This window comes from Podarcis cretensis (assembly GCF_951804945.1).
Source record: "Podarcis cretensis genome assembly, chromosome: 11".
Lineage (NCBI taxonomy): Eukaryota > Metazoa > Chordata > Lepidosauria > Squamata > Lacertidae > Podarcis > Podarcis cretensis.
Genome location: NC_137180.1, coordinates 54165177 through 54190997, shown reverse-complemented (window position 1 = coordinate 54190997; position 25821 = coordinate 54165177). Strand labels below are relative to the sequence as shown.

General features: G+C 42.5%; 1 protein-coding gene across 3 annotated transcripts in view; it reads left to right on the top strand.

Moving 5' to 3' along the window:
- DCC (DCC netrin 1 receptor) overlaps positions 1 to 25821 on the top strand; it is a gene marked incomplete at its 5' end in the record, with an annotated part of 954207 nt that overhangs the window by 451028 nt on the left and 477358 nt on the right. For all 3 annotated transcript variants that reach the window (XM_079994683.1, XM_079994682.1, XM_079994684.1), the window contains 3 exons: positions 4399 to 4683; positions 24927 to 25077; positions 25407 to 25543. In XM_079994683.1, the coding sequence (XP_079850809.1) occupies positions 4399 to 4683; positions 24927 to 25077; positions 25407 to 25543 (573 nt within the window). The remainder of the gene's footprint in view (positions 1 to 4398; positions 4684 to 24926; positions 25078 to 25406; positions 25544 to 25821) is intronic.

Sequence of the window (25821 nt, the reverse complement as noted above, 5' to 3'; positions counted from 1 at the left end):
AGCAGCACACGGAAACGCCGTTTACCTTCCCGCCAGAGTGGTACCTATTGATCTACTTGCACTTTGACGTGCTTTCGAACTGCTAGGTTGGCAGTAGTTCCAGTCTAATATGGGAGAGAGAGAAAGTAAGAAAGAAACAAAACTCAGCCAAAGCTCAAGAAGGACTTGTGGAAGATTTGACTTTGCAACTCTGCTGTTGTTCGTTTCCTTCGGTATTATCTGAACCAAACTGAAGCAAATGGCTCCTTTCCATTACTTTGGTTCTCTGCCCTTCAGCTGTAGTACAAATTGAAAATGGAAGGAGGGAGGCAATGGGCGGGGAAATAGGTCCTTCCTTTCTGTTAAATAACCTTGCAGACTTTAATTTGAAACAAACAAAGCATTTTAAAGCACTGCTCCTTGGGGGATTGCACCGACTGTTACTAAATTGCTGAATATTTAACAGTCACACACATGCTCCAGACCCCAAGGTCTGTCCCCCAAATGATAAGCCCTTTTTTATTAAATGAACTTTAATTACTTAATAATTAGGCCTTCTGTAGGGGGAAGATGGGGATCTTGATAGGCTGCCAACCAGGCCGTAGGGCAAATCAGGCTTGCGTGCCATTTCCCGATTAGAATTTAAAAGCAGGTGTACTATTCTCCGAGACCCTGGTTAGGAGACAATCTTCCCTGAAGGGACAAAGACACAATGTGAAGTTGAGCTGTGGAAGACTTTGTCTTGACAGTTGCATCAATTAACAGAGCAAATGCTGCAGAAAAAAAAAAAGTCAAAAAGGGGGGGGGGGGAGGAGTTGGAGGATGAGGCTCGGATGAAGCATGAGCAAGTCAAATTTCTGGATTTTGCAATTCCAGAGCATGGCGGTACATAGGAAGCTGCCTTTAGCCAAGTCAGAGAACTGGTCAGTTTAATTCAGTACTGTCTACACCAGGGAATGTGTGGCACTCCAGATGTTGCTGGACTACAGTTCCCATCATCCCTGACCATTAATCATGCTTTCTAGAGCAGAGTTGTAATTTAACAACATCTGGCGGCCAATGGTTCTCAGTCCCTGGCAGTGGCTCTGCAGGGTTTTTGGTGGGGCATAATCCTAGTCTTTCCTGAAGATGTCAGGAATTGAACTTTCTGCATGCAAAGCATGTGTTCTTTTCCTAAGCTTGAGACCCCCTCCAGTAACACCTGAAGGGAGACGTACAGTGGTACCTCGGGTTACAGATGCTTCAGGTTACAGACGCTTCAGGTTACAGACTCTGCTAACCCAGAAATAGTACCTCGGCTTAAGAACTTTGCTTCAGGATGAGAACAGAAATTGCACGGTGGCAGCAGGAGACCCCATTAGCTAAAGTGGTACCTCAGGTTAAGAACAGTTCCAGGTTAAGAACGGACCTCCAGAACGAATTAAGTTCTTAACCCGAGGTACCACTGTACACGTTTCTTCTACAGGGATTGGCACAAGCTTCAGATGTGAGGACCGTGTGGAGGGTTGTATGAGCTTCCTCTTCTGCACATCGCTCCAGAAGGACACAAAGAGCACACATGAGAAGTGTCCACCTACAATGGAGCACAGGCCCATATAGTTTTATAGCACCCTGTTTTCCAATAATAGCTTATCAGATGCTTTTGAGAAGACCATAATCAGGGTAGAAGGGCAACAGTTGTCTCCTGTTCCTTGCCTCATTATGCAGAGGTATACCGGCTCTGAATATGGAAGCTGATTGCTATCCATATACCTGTATTCAAATATTGTAGTTCAGTAAAATAAAAGAGACACTTGTGTTAAGGTTTGCCAGAATGCCCCATTTCCTGACTTATATTTATCTAGTATTGCATTCCTCCAAGGGGCATAGTGGCATACATAATTATCCCTTTTGAGCTACGTTATGCTGAAGGATTGTGACTGGCCCAAGGTCACCCAGTGAGCTTCATGAGTGAGTGGAGATTGGAATCCTTTTCTCCTGGGTCCTATCCCAACACTTTACACCACATTGGCTTTCCACTCCAATCTTCAATACAGAGATCCTCTTGGCGAAATAGCTTTTGTGTTTGTTTTATTATATATCCTATGGTTTTGAAAACACACTTTTGATTGACAAAGTGTTGTCTTCCAAGACAAATAATACATGTGCAGATATCAAGTCTTGTATGGCATCAAAACAAACATGGAAAATCTTACATTACAAATTCAGCTCACATCCACAGGGTATACTTCAATCTTAAGCATTAAGACAATTCTCCATAGTGGCTGCTGTGACAGAAGGGAGATTACTGTACTATTTTAATAAATGATATAAATTGAGACCATACAGAATCAAACCCATCTTTCTTTGTTACCCCTCTTGTCATCCTATTAGTATGAATTAAGCGCTCCTTAAGTGCTATCTTCCACACATATTGGGTCCAGGTTTCTGTGGTGGAAGGTGGTGCTTTTTCTAATTGGAAACAATGGTTTGCCTCATTGCTGTCATGAGAAAGAAGTTCAACTCTTTATGCTTGACCATTGGATTGATAGATTTTTTCCATCAACATCAAGGGTAGCATGGGTTCGGATACAAGATGCTGCCTTGTAATGGTGAATGGTAGTGGGGGAAAATGGGTCTAGAAATCTTTAAGCAGTGTACACTCCCACCACATGTGGAGAAGCATTCCATTTAGCTTATGTCCTCTCCAGCATGAAGACGAGAAAGTGCAATTAACTCTTGAAAGGTATAGGGGTGTCCAGTGCCATCTTTAAAGAGACTTCATGCAATTTAGCCAAGATGGTAACTCTGAAAGTGTATACTCTATACCAACAATGTCCAACTGGTCAACCGCAATTGACAGGTTGACCGTTGGGGAGCTCCAGGTCAATCATGTGAGTAAAAAAAGTGATTGCCTGCTTTCTCATGACTGATTGTGATGTTCCCCACACCCTGTGCTATGCACTGTGAAAGTTTGTAATCACTGAGCCTGCTTCAGAGTGGTGGAAGGATGGAGGGCATTGGAGTGCCGGGCGATTGATTTTATGCAATCCCCCCTTTAAAAATCTCAACAACTATGGGCAATGACAATGGGTAGATCACTGCCACTTTTATTATACTGTGAGTAGATCACAGTCTCTATAGAGTTGGGCGTGCCTGAGTCTATACTGACCAAAGTTAGCCTCCTGGTGTATATTGTACTCTAGGAGGCTTGGTTTGGTCAGAATCAAAGTATACACTTCCAGAGCTAACACTAAATGCATTACTTTGGGTAAATGAGCCACCATAGACACTAGTGGGCTGTGAAAATTTGTGTCTCAGGCTTTTTAGACTCGTCTACCCATGTGCTATCTGAAACCAAAGGGGCACATTGGTTGTCAAATTTGATTTTTTTCCCTCCCAGCTTTCCTTTTTTTTTTATAAATGTTTATTAAGATTTTTTAAATACAAATGCAAAAATAATCAACAATATAGCATATATCATAACATATTTTCAAAACCTCTTTGGACTCCCTCACATCTCCTGTTCCCACTTACATCGTCTTAAATTTTAACCAGCAAATTGTCATCTTGTTTATATTCTTAGGTCCCATTCTTTTAAATATAGTCTAATAGTTCTCCAAATGGTTTATATTTTCCTCAATCTACTTATTGTCCTAATTCCATCTAGTTTAGTGGTGGTCAATTATTTATGATCTAGCATCCTTCTTAACATTCAACCAAATTACAATATTTTTGTAAACAAGTCCTAAATTTCTTCCAGTCTTCTTCAACCCTCTCCTCTCCCAGGTCTCGGATTCTGCCGGTCATCTCAGCCAGTTCCATATAGTCTATCAGTTGCATCTGCCATTCTTCCAGTGTGGGTAAATCTTGAGTTTTCCAATGCTTGGCAATGAGTATCCTTTTTTGTCACCATCTGGCCGACCATACCCAAGAGAAAGGCTTCCGGTTTTTTGGGAAAAGTATACTTAAATACCTTTTTCAACTCATTATATATCATTTCCCAGATGTGGGTCTCCGCTTCGCCGTAGCGGACGACCCAGTTTCCGCGGAGCTTCCCCTTCACAGAAGTAAAGGGGCCGCCATTACCGTTCGCGCCGCCTCCGGAAGCTTTCCTACCCCACTTCTACAATAATTACTTGGTAGTTTTATTTTCACTGTATTTCACTGTATTTTTAAAATGATCCCTGTTATATTAAAATGATCCCTATTATGGAATTCACCTTTTTCACAGCTGCCATTCATCTTGATGGATATTGTTCATAAACTACTTCTGAGCCATAGTTTCATTCAAAAAAATATGGTACAAAGTAAATAGGTTAACCCAGTTTAGACTTGAAGAGCAATTAAGTGAAACCAAACCAGCAGGAAACAAGGGGGAAAGATACCCCTGCATTTTAGATCTTCTTTTCAACTGGTGTTTTGTTTCTGTTTCCACAGGTCCGTTGAGGTTTCTATCCCAGACAGACTCCGTCACAGCATTTACAGGAGACACTGTTTTGTTAAAATGCGAAGTCGTAGGGGAACCTATGCCAACCATCCACTGGCAAAGGAACCAAGAAGATCTGGTTTTGAATCCTGGTGATACCCGTGTGGCAGTTCTGCCTTCTGGATCTTTACAAATTAGCAGAATTCAAGCAGGGGATGGTGGGATCTATAGATGCCTTGCAAAAAACCCTGCCAGTTCAAGAACTGGAAACGAGGCAGAAGTCAGAGTTTTGTCAGGTAAGAAGCTTTAAAAATATATGTAAAATCACTCATTAAAGTTATGGCATTGAAGTCTGATTACATCTGGTTTGCAATGCAAATTTACCCACCAATATGTGAATATCTTTAGAAGTGAACCTGTGAAAATTGACCTTTTTTTGCAATTTAAATTGTAAGTATTACCAGCTTATGTGCCTGTTTTCTGCCACTGTGGTCTCTTCACAAGGGCAGAGCATGCAACATGTAAATGTGACCTTTACAAAAGCAAATCCCATGAATACCTTCCCAGAGCACTGGGGGGAGGGGAAATGTCTTGCTTCAAGAAGAACCAACCAACCAATATATGGTGTTCTCAACTGCAGCCTTTGAATCTATTTCCCAGCTTCTCACGGGACCCTGGAACTATTCAATTTTTGTCTTCATTTCTGAACCACTATGTGGTGAAGGTGGGGTAGCAGGCTTTGTGCTGACCTACTACAAATAAATATAATTTTGAAGTCTTGATGTAAAAACAATAAAAAACAAAAACTGCAGATCTGTTTGATGCGGATAAGAAAATATTGTTACTCAGTATACAATATATTATTGGGGGGAGTCAATGTGGTCCAAATGAGGGAGTGTTGCAGTATGATATCGGATTTAAACCCCACTTCTTCCTGGAATTTTGGGTAACCTTGGCACTGCCATTCACTTTGCTTCAGTACCTCCGGCTTAAAAGGGGATTAATGGTCTGGTTGCTTGTAGAATAGCTTTGAGAGGTGCCTGGGGCAAACTTACCTTGTGAAGCAAATATGCCACAGAAATAGTTGGCAGTAATAGGGTTCTTCTCTCCAAATCTGGCATAGCAACACTGGTACGTGTTTTGTGCTTCCTGAACCTATAAATGAAACAGAAGCACAGCTACCCTTGGAAATTCACACTTCTCAGAGCTCTTTGGTGCAGTTCTCCATCCAAAATGTGTGCACCAAAGTGCATGTATTAGTGAAAACAATGGACAAAACTACATCCTATTATGGGGGGTTTGCCTGCAGAAAGGTTAATATTGGGCAAAGGTGTGTCTAAAACTGCAGACATTCAGAGAAATGTACACAAAACGCAAAAGTTTTGAATAGTCTTTTTTAAAAAGAAAAGTAAACTTTGTGAGTTGATACAGAAATGGAATTCAAATCTACTTGGTACTGAGCTGAAGACTGGGAAAAATAAGAAACTGAAAGTGACAGATTCATCCATCCCTGTCCTTGCTAAATAAACTCTGAAATATAGGATGCTTTTATCTGAGAGAAGTAAAGTTTGACAGTTATACTTCTGCTTTGTTTTCTGACGGGTTTCCCCAAAGAGCAATGGTTTTCAATGCACTAGCTAACTTCATTTGAAATGCCCCTCACTTCTTCAGGCCTGAGAAATGTCATTTGGACCAGGCAATCCGAATTGACACTTCCAAGACTTGAGGAGAAATAACAGTGGTGGGCCAACATGCTTTCAGCACTAGTGGAATATTTTCAGGCATAAGAAGAAAACAAAAACTAAGAGAGGCCTAGGGAACTTGATATGGCCAACTGGCCAAATCCCAACCTCCCCCATCACCCAAATGTGGCACATAGGTGTGACTACCCTCCTGTCAGCCACTGATGTCATTATGACACCCAGAAAATGACACCTGTCAAAATTCAAAGAAGGTTGTCAATCAACTGATTGGCGCTGGGAGGATGCCTTCAAAGAGACTCCCTCTAACTGCTGATCAGCTGATTGACAGTTACAGGGAACCCCTTTAAAGTCCCCACAGATGGCCTTGTGGGCCAAATGGGAAGGCTTGAAGGACCTAATTTGCTCCATGGGCTGGAAGTTCAACCTGCCACTGATGCATTATTTTCAATTACCGGTACCTTAATTTTTAAAAGCTTTTCATACAGTTTTTTTTTTTAAAGAAAGCAAACAAATAATTGAGGACCGTGCAGCTCTTTTGTGTAACTATTTCCCCCCATTTATTACTAACGATATTGCATCATCATTAGCGGAAGATGACAATGAGCCTTTTCCACTTTTTGTTTTCCTCGAGTCTTTTCTCTTTTGTCTCTTCACTCCTAATGGAAAGAATTACAATTCAGAGACAATTCCAAGGCAATCAATGGAGCAAAAATGAAGAAAACCTTGTTAGTCTATTTCTTGTTTAACATTCTGGAGTCAATTGGCTTTTTAGATGATTCACTTCTATGCATAAAGGTGTTAATGGGGATGGGGGAGGGAGAGGAGATGAGATGGATACAAAGCAGCATTAAGAACAATAAAATAAAATTGCCATTCCATCTACAAAAAACACCCCCAACAAAACATAAAAAAACCGGAACAAGACAACAACAGGCTTTGCATATAAAGAGCTTGATGGTTGTTAAGCAACAGCTACATTAGATGAGCAGAAATTAACACTTCACAGCTCCTTAAACACCACATAAAGCACCCCGGGTCCCAGTCAGCAATCGAAGACTTCATTCCCATTCAGGAGAACTGCTTTAGCATTTAAGCACAAAGGCATCATCATTAGGCTGAATAAATTCTCTGAGACATGTCTCAGTTATAGTGACCCTCCATACCAAAAGTCTATTTTTTTAATACCTTATAGAAAGACATTATACACACCCAACAGGCCTGTTGGTGTGTGTGTGTTTATAATCACCTTATAAATCTTGCTCTGTGTTTGTGTGCGTCATGGGAGGTTCAAGAAAGTAGTTAAGCTCACCAACAGAAAACAGTCCTTTAAGGCAGAGTTGTTTTACTTGGCACACACAGAACACACACTCTGTATTTACACACTACATACAGGGTACACAAAGGCTTTTCTCCTGTCTGGTTCCAGAGAGGTTTCTGCACTTCAAAGTCCTTGCTGAACAAAGTCCACATCCAAGTTCTAAGTCAATTTGCAGAGAGTCTTGCCACGACTCTGAGTCCTGAAGTCTGACAATTCCCCAAGTCTTCTTCTCAGATGAGCTCTTCTCAAAATGTTCTGATAATTCTGCAGCTCCACAAGGACCCACATCTTCCTGATAATGACCAATGACTTGTGTCCCATGCTGTAATCTGAGCCCTTTAAACAGAAAGATATGTGCCTAATCTGCCCGGTAATACTAATGAGGAAGTCATCAGATTCAGCCAGGTACATCTCAGGAATGAGCAAGCTCTTTCCTCACTAACTAATTGACTTAGAACTTGACTCCCACTAACACACATACCGCAACAAGCATTTTTCTACTGTCTACTAACAGCACATTTTTAGGCTTTCTGCTCTATGGGCAGCATCAAGAAAATCTCCATTACAAGGAACATTGATATTAATAGTATTTTGTAAGGGGGTTCTTAGGCAGTTGCCATAGTCCTTTAGCACTTCTTGGCTGCCATGTTTTTCAAGCCAGACCCCGGAGACTGCCAGTCTCTTTACTGAGCCAATTGCAAGCAGTGTCAGCTGGTGTGACACAAAGTCTGTCCTATTTTGCTTCTGATACCTAATCACACCTTCCCAAAAAAACCAGAGGCTTTTTTGCTAGGGATAAAAGGGATGAATTAAGAAAAGAGGATCATAAGTTATATATGTACGCCACGACCGCCGCTAGGATTCTAGTGGCTCAAAAATGGAAAACCCAGGAAATCCCAACTTTAATGGAGTGGCTGACAAAAATGTTTGAATACGCAGAATTGGCAAAAATGACCTATAAGATTCGGAACCAAAAAGTAACAAAGTTCGAATAGGAGTGGAGTAAATTTGTTGAGTATATACGAAATAACTGTACAAGCTTAAAGACTGCTGCAGGGTTAATATAAATCTTGTGACATGGATAGAGTGTAAATAAGAATCTGTAAGAGAGGATTTTAACTTTGAAAGCCGAAGTAGGGAAGGAAGGAAGTCCAGGCGCGATAATGCGTGGTAAATAAGAAGATACAAAAATGTTGAATGTAAGAGTGTATGTTTTATTTAATCTTGTTTTGGAAAACCAATAAAAAGCATTAAAAAAAATTGATACCTAATCACAACTGATTGCATGCCCTCTTACATTGCAAAGAAGACAAAGGCGAGGATATGTTTGCCATTCACTCAATAAATGTATTGATCCCATGGTAGGTGATTTTGAATGTTCTTATAGCAAACTATATCTGAAAGTCATCTTGAAATGTATGGAATTGGTTCAGTTGATTAATAAATTGCTTTAATGAGATTTTAAGAAATTGAGATGCTTATTTGGCCAACTTTTTAATTAGACTGAACTAACTTTTGGGACACGGGTGGCACTGTGGGTTAAACCACAGAGCCTAGGACTTGCCGATCAGAAGGTCGGTGGTTCAAATCCCCGCAGTGGTGAGCTCCCGTTGCTCGGTCCCTGCTCCTGCCAACCTAGCAGTTCAAAAGCACATCAAAGTGCAAGTAGATAAATAGGTACCGCTCCGGCGGGAAGGTAAACGGCATTTCCATGTGCTGCTCTGGTTCGCCAGAAGCGGCTTAGTCATGCTGGCCACATGACCCGGAAGCTGTCTGCAGACAAACGCCAGCTCCCTCGGCCTATAGAGCAAGATGAGTGCCGCAACCCCAGAGTCGGTCACGACTGGACCTAATGGTCAGGGGTCCCTTTACCTTTACCTTCCCTTTATAAAACAATATTCACATGAGCCAGCTCAGCCCAGTGGTTCCATCGACCAAAGCATTGCTTAGATCCCATTATTATTATTATTATTATTATTATTATTATTATTATTATTACTTTCAGCAGTTTGAGACCAGCGGGCGTTGCCTGGCTTTATATATATAAAAAATCAACCCCACAATATTCAGATATTGTAACCAGTGGGGGATTTACACTAAAGCTCCTGGGTACCCTCCCAATGAGAATGTTAGGCAGTTTTGTAAAATCCCCTCCAATACCAAACCCACACTCCTGTCCTACAGAACTTTCTCATTTTGTTTAGTATTTGTTTTGTGGAGGTTGGGGGGGGGAGACCCCTGGAGCAGATTTTAGGGGGACACAGGTAGAGGAGAGGAAGGGAAGCCTGGGTGTGCAAATGGAATTCATTTTGTGCAGTATTAGATGCAACCTATATCTTGCTAGGAGGAGTAGGGAAAAAAAATGAAAGATAGCCATCAGGCTGTCTCAGAACAATGAGCAATTAATTCAAATGGCAGTAGGGATGGGAAGGGGAGAAATAATTTTGCGCAGCTTTTATAAATAAATAAAAAATCTTCAAATAAAGAGGACCAATATGTTTGTTGCTCATTTCTAAGATTTCATAGTAAATCACTGGATCCTAACCTGACAATTGCATATTTCTGAAGGTTCTTTTAGCCCCCCCCCTGCTGTTTGTTTTTGAAATACAGTGTGTTCATGAACTGACCTTAACAGCTTTCTCTTTAATAATAAACAAAGCAACCCCACATTGTTTAACAGTGTGCTTAATCTTGCCCCAGATCCAACTGTGCTGTTTATAGTATAGCTGCAAGTCAAAACACATTTTTTAGGGAGATAACATTTACTACCTAGATCTCACCATGTGATTGAAAAACTAGGAGAGTACTTGTTCTCCCATTTAAAAATATACTAGACAAACTTAATTGTCTAATAATAATAATAATAATAATAATAATAATAATAATATACTATTATTTATACCCCGCCCATCTGGCTGGGTTTCCCCAGCCACTCTGGGCAACTCCCAACTGAATATTAAAAACACAATACAGCATTAAACATTAAAAACTTCCCAATATAGGGCTGCCTTCAGATGTCTTCTAAAAGTCAGATAGTTGTTTATTCCCTTGACATCTGATCCCTTGACACTTCTCACAGTGAGGGAATCGCCAGAAGGCTCTCGGAGCTGGACCTCAGTGTTCATTCCAAAGAAACTCCATGTGTCGGAGGCATATCTAACAGAATCATAGAATTGCAGAGTTGAGAAGGACGTTATACATATGTACTAGACCAGGGGTCTGCAACCTTTAAGACAAAAAGAGCCACTTGGACCCATTTCCGAAGGGGGAAAAACTGGGAGCCGCAAAACTGGGAAGGTGACGTCGGGACGGTGCGTGACTAACGCACGCACCGCCCCCATGCGACGTCACAGCCAGTACAGCGCCCGCCACAGTGGGGAGTGTCGGGGCGCACAATGCGCCTTCTCCCCTCGCTAGTATCCGCCCCGGAGCCGCGGCAAAGGTGTAAAGGAGCCACATGCGGCTCCGGAGCCGCGGGTTGCAGACCCCTGTACTAGACATAATTTGGACCATAGCTGGAGTCTGGGGATGGAATCAAAGGCAGATTTCATGTCCATACAGGCCACAGAGAGTTTTCCCTGTAGAGGTATGGTGTACTTCTTGGCTAGAAAGGACAGCATTAGACAGTGGTCTGATGTTGAGTGGTTCTCGCAGAAAGCTGCCTGAGCTTCAGATAGTATATTATAGTCATTTAGAAAAACTGAAAGCAGATTGATTGGCCTATAGTTAGAAGGCACGTTTGGCTGGCCTCTCTTGAAGATTGGGACTACTGTTGCATGTTTCCAGCTAGATGGTACTTTGCCCGAGTTATTTACTATAGTAAAGAGTGCCGCCCGAAGAGGAGCCCACCAGTGCTGATTTGATATGATCAAGTCAGCTGAGATAAAGGTTCCCAATTAATGTATAGACTTCTTCCACTGTAACTGGGCTCCATTGTGGAAGCAGTGACAGTTCTGCCGAATCTTCATCATAAAAACTGGCAGGGAAATTTTAATTTTCCGTGAATATATTTCTAAAATGGTTCTCCCATACCTGACCTGGAATGGCACAGCTAGGGGCTGGGGAGCTATTGCTCAGGAAGTTGGAGACTTCCTGAGCAGACTGACAGGTATCCCTTATCAAAATAGGATCTGTGTGTGCTCTCAGGATGTTGACTGCACGAGGCATATTTTATTGCATTGTGGACAATATGATCAAGCGAGGGAGCTATTGATTAAACCACTATTGGCAAATCAGCTGGGTCAATCTGAAGCCTATCTTCTGGATGACAAGTCCAACGATATCACAGTGGTTGTGGCAAAGTTTCTTTCAGTAGTCATACGGATCAAAGATCAACATACCCATGACTAAACAAATAACGCTTTGGTCTCCCTTCCCTGGGGGGTTGTCTATATGAGTCTGTATTTTATTCTATATCTATGTTATGGGTCGTTGGACCGTAATAAAGATATACTTATGAGCTGCTAGTGAACTCTGCCATGATGCCTTGCAGTTGATGCAGCTGCATCGAAATGAGGGATGGGGGACTTGTTGATGTCCAGATGATGCTATGAGTCCCATCATTCCTTATCACTAGCCATGCCAACTGGGGCAGATGGGAGTCAGATTCCAAAAACATCTGGAGGGCCACAAGTTCCCTTCCCTGCTCTACATGTTTGTTATCTAAACTACCATCCATTTTGTATTAGCCCTAGTTGCTATTTAAGGTTGCAGGTCATGGCACTCCAGTAACTGCCACAGTTCAAGCTGATAGAATTCCCCATACGCAAGACCTAACAAATGGGGAAGTGCTGCAGCCCAGTGTCAGAACATCTGCTTTGCATACCAAAGGTCACGGGTTCAGTTCCCAGCATCTCCTTGTAGAACTGGGAGACACTCGTGCCTGAAACCCTGGAGATCTGCTGCCCCTCAGTGTAGACAATACTGAACTAGGTGGACCATTGTCCTGACTCAGAATAAGGCAGAGTTGGAAGTGACACCAAGGGTCATTTAATCCAGCCCTCTGCAATGCAGGAATCCTGACCACAGCTGTCCCTGTTAGAATTCCTGCCCCATGGTTGCAGTCATGGGATTTTTGTCTGTCACATGACAGTGAATGTTTTGACTCCACAGAGTGGGAAGTGACGGAGACAGGATGTTTGTGTTACTGTGTTCTGTGAAGTGGGACTACAGTGGTACCTCGGGTTACATATGCTTCAGGTTACAGACTCTGCTAACCCAGAAATAGTACCTCGGTTTAAGAACTTTGCTTCAGGATGAGAACAGAAATCATGCTCTGGTGGTGCAGCGGCAGCAGGAGGCCCCATTAGCTAAAGTGGTGCTTCAGGTTAAGAACAGTTTCAGGTTAAGAACGGACCTCCAGAATGAATTAAGTACTTAACACGAGGTACCACTATATTGTCGTTTGTTCTTTTTCTCTTTGCTGTTTGATGCTAGAGAGTGAGCCATGTTGCAGTGCTCTGTGTGTGTTTATATGTAAATAAAGTAGATTAGCCAAAATGCTGAATTCTGTTACGCAAGCTGCGAAGAATCTGTGGATCCCTAAGTGTGCCGATGTCTGTTGGCATTGGTTGCTGTGATGTTCGGGCTGAAGAAATCTAATGAAGCTCCCAAACGATCTACCAGGAGGGAAATAACATGCCAGTTGGGCATGTGTCTCAGCCAGGGTCCTACTCAAGTGTAGGACCAGCTCCTGTCTTCTTAGCTATCTGTCTATCTATCTGAAGCATAAACATCCTGAAGTTTTCTGTGGGACTGAGCTGACACTTCTCTGAAAAGAATTCTCTGGTGGTGGTTGCTGCCGCTGCTGCTGCTTTTTCGTCATCAAGCTCCTCCTGAACAGTAGGAAAAAAATCAGCCTTTCCCTGGAGAATATGAAATAAAATACCCTGCCCCAGTTTCTCCACCTGTGAATAGAAAAGATCCAGTTTGATATTGCTTAATATTTCAGCAAGCCCCACACTTGCATGGCTTTAAGTGATGATCATACAAATTCAGAAAGGATAGGGCTATCAATGGCTACTAGCTATGATAACTATGTTCTACTTCATACTTCTGAATACCAGTTGAAGGTGAGCAGAGCACTGCTACGTTCCTTTCCAGCTTGCAGGCTTCCCACAGGCATCTGGTTGGCCACTATGAAAACAGGATGCTGGAGCAAGTGAGCCTGATCGCACAGTCACTTCTTATGTTCTTAAGCAATGAGCTTGGGTACATGGTCCTTCCAACCCTCCTTTCTTAAGGCTACATTCAACTCAGTCATACCCAATGGAATCTAGGGAGTCAAGTTAGTCACACCCATCAATCTCAGAAGGTCCACTCTGAATATGACTTATTTGGGATCAACCCATACCCCATGTGAACTAGCCATTTCACTTGATGAATCTCCCTGAGAAACAACTCCCAAGTTTTCCATAACTTTAGGTCCCCCTCCCCTTTTTTGCTGTCAGTTCTAAATAGGATTCCACAACCATCCCTAGAACTTTGTTCCAATACAAGCATTATTCACTGTGAATGACAAGATAGGTGAACAAAAAGAAACACAGACATGACCACACATCCTTTGGCAGTGAGTCACTTTGGGATGAAATTGCTCCATGAACTCACAAGAATAATAGAGTTATAAGAGCCAGAATGAATAGCTGTCGGGAAAGAGTTGACTTTCACTCTGTCTACACAGAGCACATTGGCCTGTGGCCAGGTGAGGGTTTTGTCCACTGTCGATTAAAGAAATTTGCACCTGTGTGATCAATCTGAGATTGATAGGATTGCTGTTCTTTGCTTAAGATATGTGAAGCACCGGCCTGAGTCATAGCAAGAGGCTTAAGGGTGTCATGTAATTTGGAGCTGAATCTATTTGAAGAAGGAGATGATATTCAGAGGTTCCACAGCAGACTGAACTCTGTGTGCTTTGATGCGATGGTTGGCGGAGGTATCGCCCAAAAGGTTACCTGACAAATGTAGGACTTTATTGTTTGCTTTGATTCACTTTGCAATGTGCGGGCTTGGAAAGCAATCAAAAAGAACGAGGAGCCTGTTGCTGGGTGTTTTGCTGTCTGTTTCAAAAAAGTCAGCCCTCTTCGCATCTGAAACCCACATACTGCCCCACTCTCGCTTCTGGTTTATCTTTGCTTCTCAGGATTTCATCTTTTGTCCAGGACTCCTTGCCTTGCCTCTGTGTGTGTGTGTTTAATGAGGCCCTTCCTATTGTTTTCAACCCCCCTCAGCACTTTCTGTTGCCCTCCTGTTTTCCCTTCCCCTGCCTTAGATCTGAGCACCTCTGCCAAAGACATGGCTTAGCTGAGGTCTTACAGAGTGCACAGCTCAGGAGTTAAACAGCTGCCATGAATCTCCACCAGCATCTCCAGGTGTGGTGGGAGAGATTCTGCCTGAAACCCCAGGGAGCTGCTGCCAGTCAGTGTAGACCAGTGTTTCTCAAACTTGGGTCTCCAGCTATTGTTGGACTACAGCATCCCTAGCTAGCAGGACCAGTGTTCAGGAATGATGGGAGTTTAGTGCAGCAACAGCTGGAGACCCAAGTTTGAGACCACTAGTGTAGACAGTGCTGAGCTAGGTGGACCAATGATCAGACTCAGCAGCTTTTTGTGTACCCCTCTTAGGGTCTATCTCCACCACCTGAGGCACTGCAGGGATGCTGCCCAGCCTTGGAAGCAAATGCTTATTGTCTCTCAGTGGATTCTTGATGCACCATGAGACAGGAGTGTGCCCAGCTGAATCATTCTTAAGGATGTGGTTCTGTGGTTCACATAAATCAGGCTTGAGTTCAAATAAGTCCATGGGTGTGATGACTCAGAGTCAGGTTCATGGCTATCACCTTGGGTTAAGTATCAACAAAACTGGTTGACTTTTTTTCAGGTGGTTTCTATGGTTTTAAGCCTTGGATATCATTCATGACTAGGGCCATGACACTGCTTGCCCAGCCCCTTGCCTGTGACATCAGGACAGCTCATCCAATCACTACCATTTCCATAAAATCCCAAAGCACTGTCAATGGTATCTTCTAGAGCAGGTGTGGGGAATTTTTGGTCTTCCAGATGATACTGAACTACAACTGCCATCAACCATGACAGTTGGCCATGCTGGCTGGGCCTGATGGGAGCTGTATTTAGCAACATTTGGAGGACCACTTCTGATCTAGATCATTTTTACCCTGCTGTTCAATGAGTTCACATACAATTTGATAACAAAACATATAAATTGTTTTGTGGCTGTGAACTTCCCCTCTGCCAGTTGTTTCACAAATGGATGCAGGACAGAGTGAGGACAAATTGAAACAAATGAGATGGGTTACTAGAGAGAGGAACTTTTCAGTATTGGTATCCCATAGTGGTCTTCCTAGTGCCCACTTGATGACTTTTTAGGTGTCAGGTGCATGCATTTTCAGTCTCTCTCTCTCCCCTGCTTTTTATACATATATTTTATGGACGTCATTTTCTGTTGCTAGTCCTATTCTGGGTGAGATTATAGTTTCCTTTTCTATTTTATTTTTTTTAGTATTTACTTGTGAGCCACCCAGAGGGCACTTGTCATTGGGTGGCATATAAACATTGGAAATAAATAAATAGACAAATGAATGAATGAATGAATGTAAATAAATTAAAACACTATGTGTTTACAAACTGAAAGACATTACATAAAATGGGAGGATGGTGAGAAAGGAAGGGGGGAATTGATTACCAATAGTAGTTCTAAAGTCAGCTGGAATGGAAGCCGTTCAAAGACAGAAGCAACTCCGTGGAGTTCGTCTTTCAGCAGTGCTGTTCGGATGACCCTCTCCTTTCCATCGCTTCTGTGGCTTCAGCCTGCTGACAAATGACAGCTGAAGGAGAGACATCTTACTGGGCCTGGGCCTTTCAGTGGAGTTGATGGAATGAGTCCTGCTTATTCACTGCAAGTCCACTCTCCAGTGTATGGGGGAGAAAACAAACACACACACACTAAACATGGGATAATGTGAAGATCTTGCTATGCATTCTTTGCCTGTGTAAGAGACTTAAAATACTTAAAACTACCAATGCACTTGAGTGATAAGCAGCAAAGGCTTCTCTTTTCCTTCCTTCCTAGGCTTGTTACTTTTTCACTTCATGTATTATGAATACTAATAACCCGGCCTTCGCCGTGTGGTCCAAGGGCAAGGAACATATGGAATCAATCTAGCAAATGAAAACAGCATACAACATATGTTATGTGCAAGTTCTGCCTTCCAGCAGATTGAGGTGTTCTCAGATTCATAGAGATATAGGAAGCTGTTCAGATCATTGTTCAATCTTACTCAGTATTGTCTACACTGATTGGCAGCTACTGTTCAGAGATTCAGGCAGGGCACATTCCCAGTCCTATGTGGAGATGCCAAGAATTGAACTTGTGTGCAAAGCAGGTAAAGGTAAAGGGACCCCTAACCATTAGGTCTAGTCGTGACCGACTCTGGGGTTGCGTCACTCATTTCTCTTTACTGGCCGAGGGAGCCAGCGTACAGCTTCCGGGTCATGTGGCCAGCATGACTAAGCCGCTTCTGGCAAAACAGAGCAGCGCACAGAAATGCTGTTTACCTTCCTGCCAGAGTGGTACCTATTTATCTACTTGCACTTTGTGCTTTCGAACTGCTAGGTTGGCAGGAGCAGGGACTGAGCAACGGGAGCTCACCCCATCATGGGGATTTGAACCGCCGACCTTCTGATCGGCAAGCCCTAGGCTCTGCAGTTTAACTCACAGTGCCACCCGCGTCCCGTGTGCAAAGCAGAGACTCCACTATTTAATAATAATAATAATAATAATAATAATAATAATAATAACAATAAAATAATAATACCACCTCATTTTGAGAAGAAATACCAAGGCAGTTCACAGACACGCAAAAGCCAACAGCAGAATAGCAAGCAAAACTGAATTATAAAAATATAACTACCCATAATTAAAGCACGTAGTAGAACAATTTCATTAAAACATCCATAATTAAAACGTATAATAAACAAGCTCATTAAAATAGCATAACAGTTTAAAATGATGATTTCTGCCCCCCACCCTTTCCCCTCCCACGTGCTCTGCCTCTTTTATCAGTTGCAAGCCTATGGCAAAAACTTGTCAGCATGACAGGTCCAGAAACAAAGGAGCCCTGTGGTTTATAGGCAAAGGTGAGCACCTTTTCAAAGCTACTCACAGTATAGTATATACGAAATAAAATGCAAGGTAAAACAGTTTAGTGATACAAGATGTGGCCAAGTTGTACTTCAAGGAAAGCCTGAATAGATGTGGATGTATTGACCACATGGGCAAAAATGGTCATTCTAATGTCAGGCAACTGGCAGCTGTTTGCACCCACATGGCAAGCTTGGCCTATGGAGGTGGTGGAGATAAGATTCTGGTTCACGGGCATTATCCAGCTCCCTATCCATGTTCTTAAGGCACCAGAGCATAATGCTGTGTGTAGGTGTTTACCCAGTGTCCAAAGGGAAGGAATTATGTTAGGCAAGTGCTAGTGAGGTCCTGAGAGGCTAGCACTACATTCACACTTGATGAATGGCAGGAAATTATGTCAGAACTTGCAGTGAGGGAACATGTGATGCTCCAAAGGTGAGGAACACTTGAGAAAATATGAAATCAGTCGGCATACTCGACCTGGCTCTTTTGATGAAAATTATGATGATCAAAGACATGCATCTTCAACAACTATCTGGCCTTAGCAATCTTTCTGTCCATTCGCATTGTTGTCTGCTTTCTTTATTCTTTTCTATTTCTCTTCTCTTTAGTGGTCCAAATTCAACTAAGCTTTCCCATCTTAAATTTGCTTTTGACCTGTTATTCCTGGGAGAGGACCATTACCTTTATGGGACAGGAAGGGAAGCCTTTCAAACCATATTCCCTGTATAGCAGAGTTTTTAATGTTTTATTATGTTTTTTATATGCTAGAAGCCGCCCATAGTGGCTGGAGCAACCCAGTCAGATGGGCAGGATACAATTAATATTATTATTATTTATTTATTTTCTGGGCAACCTTCCAAGGCTCTCTAGAGAGTGATGTGAGTGGTCAGAGGCAAAGTGGGCAGGGCATAGAACACACGTGCTTTGAGCAGTGGGCTAGTTTGTACACAAACTCACTCATAGTTTGGGGCAGACAGGGCAGGAGGTAGGGGAAGCTAAAAAGTTCTGTTTCTCTTGCCTACATGAGTATGGTTCCGCTTTCTTTGCCTGCTTGAGTAAGCCTATAAGAGGTTGTTTGTCGCATACTGTTACGTACTGAGTTGAATAGGATCCAAAATGCAGCAGTCTGATTGGTCCTAGAACAATAGGATCCAGAATGCAGCAGTCTGATTAGTCCTAGAACAATAGGATCCAGAATGCAGCAGTCTGATTGGCCCGCAGGAGCCACCCAATCCAACTCCAGGTGGAAGTGAATCTGCAACCTGATTGGCCTACAGGAGAATCCCTGAATTAGCCAATCACATGGGGCCCATTGTGTAAATAATGTATATAAAGCAGACATTTTGGGGGAACTTCCATTCCTCACTACTATGAGCTGAAAAAAGAGCATGAAATCCACACTCAACTCCTAGTATATTTCACATACTATAAAAGGAAGCTATAGAGAGCAAGGAGGGGCTCAGCCTTTGGGAGAGATGCCACTGCAGCCCCTGCACAGGTGTATAAATTCTGACCCGGTGTCTGTCTTTATTGACAGGGAAAACCTTCAACACAGCATGTGAGGGGTGTGGGTTGGGGCAATAGGCTGTGACTTGCAGAAAGTTCCAGTGGCCACATAAAGAGGCCTGAAGAGGCAGGTTTCCAGGTTTGAGGTTTCCCATCCCTGCTTCATGGCTTCTCACTGACACCTGGTTGGACACCATGGGATCAGGCAGATCAGTGCTCGGATCCAGTATGGGGAAATGTGTTTATATTGAAAGAGGTATTACTACATATTAACCTGTCTTGGAGCCAGGAAGGCCAGCCTGCATGCCACAGAGAGCAGAGCGTATCCTTTTCTTCACAAACAAGGGAAAAAATAATAACAAGCAGTTAATAATAATAAAAAGGAGCCTGACTTTGCTCCAGTGAGCATTAACTTCAGAGTTCATGGAGTATGAATTCAACATGCTTGATTGGATTAATGCAAATAAATAAATAAATAAAAATGTTAATCTAATATTTTGGTCTTGCCTCTGGTTAAAACAGCCATAAATTTGATAATGCATTTTTGAAAACACTCTCTGAGTGAGATCACGGTATGAATTTGATTATCCTTTTACCTGCTTATTGCTTTATCCTGTTCCTTATCACATCATTTAGTTGGCTTTGTGGAGCCCAGCTTGAATTTCCATCATGAGAGCAGGGTGGGGAGGGATTCAGACCTTCAGACAGGTTGCTCGCACTGTGGTTATACACCTTAATGCATTATATAAATTGAGAGATGAGTATCGCTTTAATGACGGATTTCTCTATCGTGGTTTACAGTAGGTTTGCTTCCCTAGTTGGATTAGCAACACAGCCCCCAAGGCCCAATGGCCAGGCATTCAATTTGACATTTCCATTCTGACAAGACAGAAAAGAAAAGTCTTGTTTTGCCTTTTGGTTTTTAAAGATGCACACAAATCTTCATCTTTTTTTCCATTTTCCATCTTTTTTTTTTTTTTACAAATTAACAAATATAAATCATCCTGGGAGGCTTTTTGTCAATAGATCAGGGTGAAGATGCTTTAAAGAAATAAAGAGCTTGTCATATTCTCCAGCCAACCCAAGAGAAGCAGGAGGGAACTCACTCATCTCTGTGTTGTGCCTTTTAAAATAACATCACTGGTCTTGCCTCAGCCTGCCTGCCTCCACCCCTACTGCCTTGCTAGTGCTTTTCGTCTGTTGTAGATTTTGAAGTGCATACCATCCAACAATTCTCCAGTGAAAATAGGGATGTCCAGTGCTATTATTCTAGAAAAAGAGGTGCCAGAACTCACCATGAATTCCTCCCTTGTTCTCTTATAATGGCAATGGTGCCCGCCTGAGAGGTGCTGGAACTGAGTTTTGGTGAGTTCCAGCTGAAAAAGAGCCCTGAGGATGTTCTATTCCATACCTTCCAACATTTTCCCAGTGAAAATAGGGATGTCCAGTGCTATTATTCTAGAAAAAGTGGTGCCAGAACTCACCATGAATGCTTCCCTTGTTCTCTTAGAGAGCCAGTGTGGTGAAGTGATTAAGAGTGATAGACTCATAATCTGGGGAACCGGGTTCATGTCTCTGCTCCTCCACATGCAGCTGCTGGGTGACATTGGGCCAGTCACACTTCTTTGAAGTCTCTCAGCCCCTCTCACCTCACAGAGTGTTTGTTGTGGGGGAGAAAGGGAAAGGAGAATGTTAGCCGCTTTGAGACTCCTTTGGGTAGTGATAAAGCGGGATATCAAATTGAAATTGAATTTGAAATACTTTATTGTCACTTGTACAACTTGTATACAGTGAGATTACACGAGCACCCCCCCACTCAGCTCTCTTAGTCTTAATTGCCCTCGTTTACTGATGCACACCCACCAAACCCGAAAGTCAGTTGCCCTGTTGTTATATTTTCATTCAGCAGCCTAACAGCCCATGGATAGAAGCTGTTCTTTACCCTGTTGGTGCGACTAATCATGCTTCTATATCTTCTGCCTGAGGGCAGGAGATCAAGAAGTGCCGGCCAGGGTGTGAATCATCCCTGAGAATTTTCCTCACTCTCCTGAGGCAACGTTCTTCGCGATGTCTTCCAGTGGATTTACGGGACAGCCTATAATATCTTGTGCTGTATTCACCACCCTCTTTGGCACTTCCTATCAGATGATGTCAAACCACCGTGATGCAGTATGAAAGGACACTTTCTGTTGTTGACCGGTAGAAAGAGAACATCAGATGTTGATTGACATTGTTCTTCCGCAAGATTCTGAGGAGATGGAGTTTCTGTTGGGCTTTCTTAACCACCTGGGTTGTATTTATTTTCCAAGTAAGGTCTTCACTGAGATAAACTCCTAGGAATTTAAAGGAAGAGACTCTCTCCACACAACCCCCCCCCCCATATACAACGGGGCTAGTTCTCCTCTTTTCCTCCGAGAGTCCAACACTATCTCCTTTGTCTTGATGATATTAAGGTGCAAGTTGTTCCCTAGGCACCATGTAGATATTTTTTGGATCTCCCCTCTATATGCTGATTCGTCTCCACCTGTTATTAAGCAATGTTATTAAATCCAAACTTCTTCTTCTTCTTCTTCTGGCAATGGTGCCCACCTGAGAGGTACTGGAACTGAGTTCTGTCGAATTTCAACTGGAAAAAAAAGCCCTGGGATGTCCTGTTCCATAGCCTCCAACATTTCTCCAATGAAAATAGAGACATCCTATGGAAAAGCAGAACATTTCGGGATCAAATCAGAAACCATGATGGCTTCTGTAAATCTAGGACTGTCCCTGGAAAACAGAAACACTTTGAGGGTCTGGAAATGATGGCAGGGACTTTTCTGTTTTATTGGTCTAGGAGCAAAGAATTGGGCTGTTTGCGAGACAGAGTTGAATCCTTTCCCAAAGGCCCTTTTATCCTTGCTAGCGTCCTGCCTCCAGCCTACTGTAATTAATATGTCACAATCCTACCCATCCCCTCTGTTCTGTATGGAAATGGTGATCAGGTGGAGTCACCCTGTGGCTTCTCAAACCACCAGCAGCTATCTGCAAATCGGGAGGGTGGCACTGGGGTTTCACATCCTTGCAGAAACTGAGCAAACCGCAATGGCACTGAGGAGCAAGTTACTAAGTTTCAGTTGTAACCTGTTGCACATAGTGACCTGCACTAGAGAGCTTTGGGCTTTATACAGGAGTATTCAGGAGATGGTGGGTTTTCCATTTTAATCATATTTAGGAATGGGGAGTATGAGGCATTCTGTCTCATTAGTGTCATATTAATGGAACCTCGCTAGGTTGTTAGGATGAAGTGCTGCTTTGCAAAACAATGGAATCAAATTTGCACCAGCCTAATGCATTGTATTTGTTGATTATGTTTCAGTGGAAATTGCAATTGTGGCATGGTAGTTTGCCTTCAGCTAAACACTCCAACAGGAAGTAATTCAGGGCCACAAAGAAGGTTGTGCATTTCTCTAGCAAAATAAATTGTTGTTCTGAGTGACTCCTTCAACTTTCATGGTTCTGTGCAGTGTGACTCAAAGCGAGCAGTGACAAATCAGTCTCCCTTGTGAAGCATCATCCATTTATCTGGAGTAGTTACAGCCAAATTCCATAAAATATCCCAGCCCTCTCACACAATAGTAGACAATTCCTCCTTTCAACGAACACAAAAAGGGCTCCTGTTATTACACTTCAATTTCATTGCACATTATAAACCTTCCAAATCTTTCTAGTGTTTTATTATACTGATGTAAAGCCTATCCTTGATTTAATTAAAGAATTGTGGGTTGGTGCTTTACTTCTCTGCCCCCTTTCTCAGTGTTTTGTTTTGTTTTTTGCATAGCAAGGACATTCATTTAGGCAATCGGCAATGTAGGGAACAGGAAAGTTTTAATGATAATGACAGAGCACATTATGTTAATCAGGAGGGGGGATCTGATATACATCTGGGGTCGAGATGCTTCTGTTTTGAACTACTTCTTCACAGAAAATATGATAGTGGCTGCTGGGTCTAGAATGTTTGCTTGCCTACTTTTGAAAATTCGAAGAAAATGGGGGATAGAACCACAGAGTTAAAGGTAAAGGTAAAGGGACCCCTGACCTTTAGGTCCAGTTGTGGACAACTCTGGGGTTGCGGTGCTCATCTCGCTTTATTGGTCAAGGGAGCCGGCGTACAGCTTCCGGGTCATGTGGCCAGCATGACTAAGTCCCTTCTGGCAAACCAGAGCAGCGCACGGAAACGCTGTTTACCTTCCCGCTGGAGTGGTACCTATTTATCTACTTGTACTTTGACATGCTTTCGAACTGCTAGGTTTGCAGGAGCAGGGACTGAGCAACGGGAGCTCACCTCAACCTTCTGATCAGCAAGTCCTAGGCTGTGTGGTTTAACCCACAGCACCACCCGCGTCCCTAAGTTAGGTTACTGCTAAATTTGGGGGGGTGTTCAATGGGGAGATAACAAAATAAAGTTTGGTTCTCATAACATATCTGTTCAGGTGTTAACTAAAAATAAGTAGGGTGGGGGTGTTTCTTAAGTGTCTCACTTTGGATCTGAAATGACTTCTAATTCCCAGTCTGTACCAGATCCAGTGTTCTGCTTTCCAGTATATATGGTGGTTTTTCAGGGATTCCCCTCTTGTCTGCAAGGTGTGAACAGACTTAACATTACATTTCTTAATCTGTGCTCTGGCTTCGCAAGAGCCATCCCTGAACTATACTTTCTAAACTCCGATCTGTGTTCCATATCAGGGCTGTCAACCAACTGAAAAATATTGAGTTGCATAGCCATGGAAGCTTTTTGGGAAATTTCCCCTCTCCCCCTTAAAATATGCATTTCACCAAACCTCATTTATTTATTTGTTTTTTTAGGAACTGGAACTACTGTGAGGCAACTAGCACTCAAGGTTAAAAAGGAAATATCAGATTTAATATTTTATTTTTCATTCCCTATTGGAGGAACACACCAGAACCAAAACACAGCTTTGCAAAATGCACGAGTATGGCATTAACTTTCAACCTCACCAATTAAAATTGACCCTTCATTAATCATCAAAAGCTTTAGTTGCTGGATTTGCCCATTAAGCCTAGAATCAGGCTGCAATCCTGCACTCATGTACCTGGAGCAGCTGGACAAGGGAATGCAGGATGTGGTGATGTTATCAGTTGGAGCACCGGAGTTACTGATGAGTCTCCTTGCTCTGGCAAGAAAATAAACTCTAAGAGTTTAAGTCATAGCAATCTTTGCAAGCTTGTGTGCATTTCTAATTAAAGGCTTAAGGTTACATTTCAGTGGACAGGAGAACTTTTGCTAAAGCTCAATTTGTTTTGCAAGTTTAATCCATACATTTGGAGGTAAGCATCACTGAGCTCAATGAAGCTTACTCCCAGGAAACTATACGTGGGACTGGAGCCATGCTGCTGGGAAGTTTATCATATGCTAGGACTCCATATAAGTGTCACAATTTTTCATAGCATTTAATTCTACAGAAGCCTGCATTTCTGGATTCCCCTATGGGGGAATGTCATAATGCACTCGTATTTTAAAATTTACCACTACACCAGTGCCTGGTAGTAAGTTGCATTAAACTCAGTATGACTTATTTCTGAGTCAAACTCTGTAGAATTACGCTTTCATTTAGTATGTAAATTGCTGTTCACTTCTCTGGATTCAAATGTTTACCCTGTATTTCATTTTCTGCTGTCTTTCTGCTCCTTTATTCTAGTGTGTGTGTGTGTGTGTGTGTGTACACGCGTGTGTGAATTTTCTCTCTTGCAGTGAAACGGAAGATTTCCCACTGAGAATATTTAAATACTCCTCCCCGCTGCTCCTAAGACAAATGGTGTGATTATTAAGTAATAACCATTCCTTTTCCTTTTGTAGATCCTGGCTTGCACAGGCAACAATTTTTCCTGCAGAGACCGTCAAATGTGGTAGTTGTCGAAGGGAAAGACGCTGTGCTGGAATGCTGTGTCTCTGGCTATCCAGCCCCAACGTTTACGTGGCTGCGAGGAGATGAATCAATCCCGTTCAGGTACCTAGTTCCTCAGTTTACAACAATGCATTGGGAAGAGCAAATCTAGAATTCTGCTGCTCGCTTTTGGATCAGCTGCTTTCTTCCATGTGGGAATACCATTGCTGAAAGGAGAGAAAATTATATGTCTGCTAGACCCCTACACATGGGAAGGAGTGAACAGCCCTCCCACTGAATATAATTGATCATTCATGCTTATGATATTGTATAATTTCTTTTTAAATTGGTGTGAGCTACCGGGAGAGGGTGGGATGTAAACCTTCTAGAACTAACAAAACCATCCTACCTGTTCCCTTATTTTAAACCAAGTTTTCTTGCCAATATTCCAGATCCAAAAAGTATTCATTGCTGGCTGGGAGTAACTTACTGATATCTAATGCAACAGATGATGATTCTGGGACGTATACTTGTGTGGTCACCTACAGGGAGGAGAACAGCAGTGCTTCAGCTGAGCTATCTGTTTTAGGTGAGTACAGAGAATTCTATATCTTTTGTGGCCTGAAAAAGTCCTTTGCATCTGAAGAAGGATTCACTGCACTTCCAGATAGATATTTATTGTGGAGGCTCACACAAAGTGTCCAGACTACGTCACTGGCATAAAAATGCTGGCTTATACTGTATCTTCTCCCCACCTTTAATACAATATATACTTTCAAGGGCTAATCTAATAAGTGAAAAAACAAAAACCTGTTACTTGTTTGCTATATCACAATGACTGGTTTGCAAATTAACTGGAACACCCTC